The sequence below is a fragment of the Tribolium madens genome, unplaced genomic scaffold (genome assembly GCF_015345945.1).
Source record: "Tribolium madens isolate multiple individuals breed KSU strain unplaced genomic scaffold, Tmad_KSU_1.1 Scaffold_20;HRSCAF=117;Tcas5.2_LG4, whole genome shotgun sequence".
NCBI lineage: Eukaryota > Metazoa > Arthropoda > Insecta > Coleoptera > Tenebrionidae > Tribolium > Tribolium madens.
Window position 1 is genome coordinate 14808464 of NW_025400985.1, and position 7569 is coordinate 14816032.

Here is a 7569-nt window from a genome sequence, read left to right on the forward strand (position 1 = left end):
ACTGGCTCAGGAACTTTTTTTGGTTTGTTTCTTCGCCGAAATGTTATCTTCTGCACTATAAACCAGATGGCTAAGGCTAGAATTATAAAATACAATACGGTAATTCCGGTTCGGTGCCAAATATTTTAGTTGTCCTCGTAAGGGAGGAGGAATCTCGAGTTGGGGCAGATTGTTAGTTAAGCTTGTAACTTGAAGAAAATTATGTGGAAATTATAATTTTCAAATAATGATGAATAAAGATAAACATAAAAAATTGCTGACTTTCTGTTCGGGATTCATTTATAGAAATAAAAATATCCTTTAAACAATAGGTTACAATTGGGAAAAAAAGTGTTACGATCGAATTGCGGCGTTACCTATATCTTCTGTATCGGTCGTGATACTGTCGTTTAAAACATAAACCTATATTACATAAAGGTAAACAAAAAAAAACAAAACCAATGAAACATTGTTTTATTGAATATAACTAATATTTTGTATAGTACCCTTGATTTTCTATACACTGTGTCAGGCGCCTGGGCATACTATTTACTAAATTCTGACACAACTCTGAATGTCTTAAGGCTCTAGGGTACCGAATGAACTGTTCAGATTTGGTGTACTGTAAGTTGCATAATCTATTTAGATTTTTATTCTGTGGCAGCTGCCAATCATCCGACCTTCTCTACCTGGTGCGTGGTCCCTTTAGTCATAAAATGGAAATAAAGTAAACAAACAGAATTTCACCATCCATGAGTTTCTCTTATTTCAGAGATTCAGATTCTAGCTCAGTAGAAAGAAAAGTTCATTTTTGTCTTGATTTTGGAATAATTTTTGACAATAATGTCACTTTGACAAATGAGTTTTCGCAAGTTAAATAAAAAAAGTGTGGGGAAAACATAATTTTGAGTAAATCAAGTCTTGCAGAATGTAGTTTTCAGTCAATTGAATCGAGTTCCGATGACGATGAAGTGTTTATTATTGACAAAGAAACTAGTCAAGAACAAAATTTTGTTCCAAGTGGTCGAAGGATTGTTGACATAGGGCATTTATTTTTGGAATTAAAAAACATAAAACATAACATTTTTTCTTGTAGTTTTTTGAACATTAACATCATACTAGAAACACATTTGTGGTTTAAAAGTGTTTTTAAATACAAATGTAGTATGTGTGGGGCAATAGGAACTTTTAGTACCGAAAAAGAAAATCACACAAATGAAGTAAATGAAGCAGCTGTTTGTGGCACAGTAGCAATAGGTGCTGGTTATTCTCAACTAACAGAATTTTGCGCAGCTTTGAACATTCCACAACTGGAAATGCAAAATGCATGTCTACAAAAAAATTCGTAATGCGAGACCCTATGGACCTAATTATTTCATTCAAAAAATTGAATTTTTCTACCAAAATTAGAGAAATCGCTAAAACTCCCCGATCCGACATAAATATAAAAACATTCTTGCAAAAGCTGTACAATTCATCAAAAAACAGAAAACTGATATTTTAAATGGACTCGCACATATTTTTGGTGATCATTCAAATTGCGCTTCGTATTTCTGTAAAACAGTTTGTCAAATAACAAATGCAGTTGCATATTCTGATTTATTAAATAGTTCTTTGTTTGAGTTGTTCATGCAGGCATTAAAAAGAGGTGCAAATTTATCTTCAAGTCTTTTGTACGATGTCGATAATAATTTYACAGAAACCCAAGCTGCGAAATTAAATAAAAGAAAAATTCGTATTCAGAAATTCAGATTCGTATTCAGAAAAATTCGTATGCAGATTCCGATTATGGTGCGACTGATGACATAATAGATATGCCAATGGAAACATATGAAAAAATAAAAAGTGAGTTTTTGAATGATTTGGCTGCTTGCGATATTTTAAAAATCCCTATTGAAACAATTGGTTAACGTAATAATGAGCAGTGGGATAAAGAAAGAAATAACAGATTAACAGCTAGTAATTTTGGAAGAATTATAAATATGAAATGTAAAACCAATACAGCAAATACTGTAAAAAATATCTTATATAGTGTAGGTGTATCTAAATTTCAAAAATTGCCTGAACCACTACAATGGGGTATTGATAATGAAGAAAAAGCAAAGGAAAAGTTTGAGCAAATCACAGGTTTCAAGGTGGACTCATGCAGCTTTTTTGTTGATGAAGAAAAAACATTTTTAGGTGCAACACCAAATGGATTAGTCGGTTCAAATACTATTGTTGAAATTAAATGACCATTTATTTTAACTTTTTGTAATACACATAACACAATAACGATAAACATAATATGTGTCTCACCACAAATACCTAGAATCATTTTTAACACAAAATTAGTTTGGCTAATTAGAGCTGTCCGTAAAGACCAACCCATATAATAATTCCTAAGCAAAAACCGTCCTCAGTGAAATTAATATAAATATTATATTTTAATTTGTTATTTTTTAGGTTTACGTATTGGGCTTAGTGCTTTTATATTAAACCTATCTATTAYTTTAATTTATTTTTAAATAGACGAATAATTTAAAAAAAATGAAGTTTTGGAATGAACTAACAATTCTCTTCTTGAGGGGTGCAGATGCATATCTTTGCTTTGAACAAACGCAATAAAACGATCATGTTGTGGGTTACACCCTGGGGTGCGGTCGTATATCTTACAGCAGGTACCGGAGCTTATGAAATGATTGTGTATATTATTGGTTGCCTACTTTCAATTTAATTTTTGCTTTATATCAAAGAATCAAGAACAGTTATCAAATTCGCATTATATCAGGGCACTCTATTCTTAAATTACCTATAAAATGTTAATTTTTTAAATTCAATACGGTATACCGTTATCAAAAAATCTTAATAATTAAAATTTTCACATTTTATTCAATAAAAAAATATCTATTAACTTATTTAAAGCGGGAATATTTCCCTGGTCTCCATTTACCTTTAAAGAAACACTACAAACATTAAGAAACTCTTCAAGTCTAAATTTGCGGCTAAAAACAATGAAATAAATTTACATGTAATAGGTATACGCCAGCTTTCATGGGGTCTGGAGCCTTAAGTGTTCCCAGACATTTCGTACGTTTTGGCCCAATTCTCCAACTGTCCTTATTTCAGCCTGTTCTCTTGCAACAGTCTTCCACTCACGCACCATACATCCCCACTGACATTCACACTTCCGATAAGTTAATTAAAATTAGTTTAATAAACAAGTTAAATTAAATTTTCATTGCGTTTTCTTTAAATTGGCCTAAAGAAATTTTATTCTTCGACACTGACAAAATTTACGGTTTTTCTCCCGTGTAAGGAAGTTTTTCTTCTTCTTGGATCTTCTTGGTATGGAAACGATGAACAAAAACACGATTAGCCCGTTTTATTCTCACCTGAGGATGACCACTTTGTGGTTGAAACGCGTTGTGCTATTAAAATAAAAGTTTGGTGTGACGGGCTAATCGTGTTTTTGTTCATTTTTTGTTTAAGGAAGTTTTGACAACTGTTTGGCATTTCTCAATACAAAACGTCAAATTATTTTTAACAGATTTAAAGCAAGTTTAAGCCTTGTTGACTCTAATTCGAAGAATAAAATGTTGTATTCCACTCGTTTGAGTGTAAATCGGACGCTTTATTCCACCTCGTGGATGGTAAACCACTCGTTACACTCGTGGTTTAAAAATCTACTCGGTCGAATAAAGAGTCCGATTTACACTCAAACTCGTCGAATAAATAACTATATCTTGAAACTACGTTTAGTTTGCAATCCCATAATTTACGACCCTGCCTGCTTGCGGTTAGAAGGGAGGCATTCACAGCAGGGACTGGTTTATTTTGCTTTGTTGTAATATTATCAATATGAAGTTTATTAAATTTTCTGCCGCTTTTTGATTTATTGATTTTAGGTTTTATCGTTTTACGCTCAGGATTTGTTTCTAAAATTTCTTCTTTCTTATATCGATTCCGATCTTTTCATCTAAAATTACTTTTAACGAATACTGTGTCAGGTAGCTGAGCTGGTATATTTTCCCTACCTTTATTTATTTTTGTTATAATCTTTTCTTTGTTGTCTGTTAGTCGGTTGTTAATTTCTTTAAAATTACAGTTTTTCTTTATGAGACTCTAAATGGTTGTTTAAAATTACACGTTCTAAATTAATATCTCCGATTTCTTGTTCATTGTTCAAATTCAAAATATTGAATGGGGTTAGTTTTGTGGTACTGCGAATGGAATTTGTTATAAGCTATTGTGGCACATAAAATTTTTGTTGAGATTGGATCTTTATTAAATTCTGGATGATTGTTGATTAAATTTAAATCTTCTAAAAATGTTGAATGGAAACGCTCTATAAGACCATTACTTGCTGGATGATGTGGGTTACAGAAGTGGAAAATCAGTAATTTTTTCATTATTTCAATTGCTTGCATGTTTTCGAGTAAATATGTCGCATTGTTAATATTTTTATTTTATTTTTTCTCAAAATGGGGCGCGAATTTTATTCCTTTTTTTTTGATTTATTAACGCCAGACGTAAGGAGTTGGTTGAATGTAAACACTAGAATTAACCAAAACTTATTTATTAATTACAAAAAGAAAAGGGTACTTACATTTTTTCTTCGAGGCCTCGAGGTTCGGGTCGGATCTCAGGGGTACCACCTTCTTCCACTCACCACGATCGTCTCTCTTCTTAATCCATTTATCGCGTCGCTCGCGCTTCCCGAAGCGCGAGTCGACGACGTCACTAATTAATGTTACGTCGTCTAAACCCATTACGTCATTTTGGTACCTCCCAACATCACCCTTCCACAGGGCAACAATCCCTTCCGGGATTGGTTTCCTTAAGTGTGTCCGCGACCAACGATTCGAGACCCTAGTAAATTGAAAACAAGATTACTCTCTTAAAATGCAACATAATTTCATGTATTATACATCAAAATAAAGGTTTTTTAAATCTACAGGCCGAGACGTTGAAATTTTTAAAAAAAAATTAATGCTTTTAAAAAAAGAACAAAAATGCATAAATGGTGAACTTGAAAATAACTTTACTCAGTCATTTTTCAAGTAATCAATTTTGGTTTTTGTAAGATAATTTAAAGGAATATTATATAGGCCGATACGTTGGCCTTTTTTTTAAAAAAAGTGTTTAGTTTTTGAGATACTGTGAATGATGTAAAAGTCACGATATTTAACGGTAGACCTAAAGATTCGTTTTAGGGTTTTGGTATTTATTACAAAATATTAATTTTTAACAAATTCAACAAACACCATGTAATAAAACACTGTTGTTTTTAAATTATTAATAAATATATTTTGCCCAAAAATGCCTCCTAGTTCATTGCTTTTACCACTAGAGGCGTTGCCAGCGCCGCTTCTGTGGAGGATCGAGGGTCTCTACCTGTCCTTGTATGTACCAACCCAAGCAAAGAACGGATTATGGTCATCTTTATCATGTACTTAGCATAATAATTTTCAGTTATTATTATTAGAAAACTAGAAGCAGAAACATTTGACGTGAAATGAGAAAACAAGCTAATTTTGTTGGAATTGTACTTCTATCGAATCTCTCGTGTTTAGTAGATCTGACCATTTTTTTTCGAAAAAATGTGTGCCGTGTCGGGATCTAAGATTATTTATTATCTCTGAGAGAGTTTTAATAAATAGCAACAATAATCAGACAAAATAATTTATTATACAACAAAATTACACCTATTATTAATTAAACAAATTTCACCACCATAGTAACTAAATTGACTTATCGTTCTGAAAAACTGTATTTTGGATATTGAGTACCTAATATAACCATTTTTCATACTATTTTACTGGGTCCAGCAAAGACTCAGCTTGTTTCGAGAGCTTATACAAAAAAGTTTATTACTTTTAAACAAATGCTCGCCTGAAGTCTAAAACAAATAGTTTTTTAGTGGGGCAACTATGAAAAAAAACAATGAAGAGATTGTTTTTGTTTTTTAATTTATCGTTGTTCTTTATAAAAAATGATTCGTCCTATCACAATCTTTTTTTTTTATAAGACATAACTATAAATGAAAACTTCGCATTTTTCTACGGTTAGTGGTACTCATGAATGTGGCCAATGACAAAAAATTGTAATGGAAAACAAGGACACTTTTAAACTAAAAAAACCTAGCTAAAAAAAATTATAAATGCCCCTCTAAAGAATATGAATTTTATAGTGCGCATTGTAAATTTGATATTTAGATGTACGGACATGGAATTTTGGACGATTTGTCATTGGGTTGACATAAAATGTAAAACTAATTTTATGTGCAACTTTTTTTTGATTTTTGTAGTTTTTAAGCTGACAGCTGGATAAAAATGACAATAAACCAAAATAAGATAAAAAAATAATAACTATATGAACAACGTACTGCACTGCTGACACTAAAATCGACGCCAAAAATAAATTTCAACTAAAACTTTCAAGTTTTAGATCCAAACGTCAATCATAATGACACTAAAACGTGGGTTACGTTGATATTTTTTGAACTGACATAACTTGATGTCCAAAATTTTGAGTCCACAATTGCATAAATTTGTAATTTTTCCGATTGTAAAAATTTTAATTTATGGAATTATATGACTTGTTACCCCATACAAAAATTTAATTTCCATTGAAAAGGAACCTGTAAGCTTTCTAATTAGTAAATATGTACAGCCTATCAGGTAGATAGAATAATTATGATTAGATTTTTTTTTAAGATCCAAAAGTCAAAACAATATTTAGCTTTCTAAGAAATTTCAGGAGCAACTTCCACAAATTCAAAGCATAAAAATATTAGCGAACTGATCTTTTACTTTTATTACAATTTATTACCCTTACTAACCCAACCCCTGAACGCAGGTAAAGACTGAGTTTGGACCCTGTCTAGGGTGTATTGCTGGTTGCTTTTGAAAAAGAATAATAAGTGCTGAAAACCGACTTGCCCGTTCACTCCCGAACAGCCTTAAAAGCTAACTTAACCTAATACATCAGATGGCGTTCATTTACATACAAAACATATAAAATTATTTTCGCTTAACACTTGCGTATGGCATACACGGTCATCATAGGGTACGAAAGTATTTTCTCTCAGTTACTTGGCACGAACTTGTACTTGTCACTTATCACTTTTGTCACTTTTACTAGAGTGAGAAAACAGTCGGCCATGTTGTTTTTAGACGGGGTTCCATATTGAAAATAGTGATTAAAGTATAGGCGATTTCAAGCGCATTACCGGTATTTACTTTGGTTAGGGCGTTGGTTATTTTTGGTTTTGCCCTTTGTTAGGGGATTCTGTCATTAACGTCAATGTAGCATATGAACCGCTTGAAAGCAGAAAACAGTAACCGGTTATCACCATTATCATCTGATAAATAATAGTAGTAATATTTTTTTCAACTGTCACCGTGTCAAGTTATATATTAGTGTATCTCAGAATTTAACTTCAAAAAATGGATGATGAACATTTACTGATTACTGTTGTTAGCCTTTGGGACATATTTTTTGATGTTACTGATATTATAGAAAATTACTTTATAAATAATAATTGTATACAATTTTTATTAATCTATCATAACATACAAGACCACTCAATGCTTTTGAATTTTTCTT

At 31.7% G+C, this 7569-nt stretch overlaps 1 protein-coding gene across 1 annotated transcript; it reads right to left on the minus strand.

The window, feature by feature from the left end:
* Positions 1 to 3751: 3751 nt before the first annotated feature.
* Positions 3752 to 7085, minus strand: LOC123005551. Its single transcript, XM_044399349.1, has 3 exons — positions 7016 to 7085; positions 4568 to 4830; positions 3752 to 4515 (listed from the first exon to the last, which is right to left on the minus strand). The coding sequence occupies exons 1-3, from the start codon at positions 7024 to 7026 to the stop codon at positions 4457 to 4459; spliced, it is 333 nt and encodes a 110-aa protein (XP_044255284.1). The 5' UTR covers positions 7027 to 7085; the 3' UTR covers positions 3752 to 4456.
* Between the last annotated feature and the right edge of the window lie 484 nt (positions 7086 to 7569).

What these genes read in the sequence shown, in the direction of transcription:
- LOC123005551 (XM_044399349.1), bottom strand. An exon ending in CGAGGCCTCGAAGAAAAAAT is followed by an intron (nt 4,516 to 4,567) that starts GTAAGTACCCTT and finishes GGTTAATTCTAG; the next exon opens with TGTTTACATTCAACCAACTC.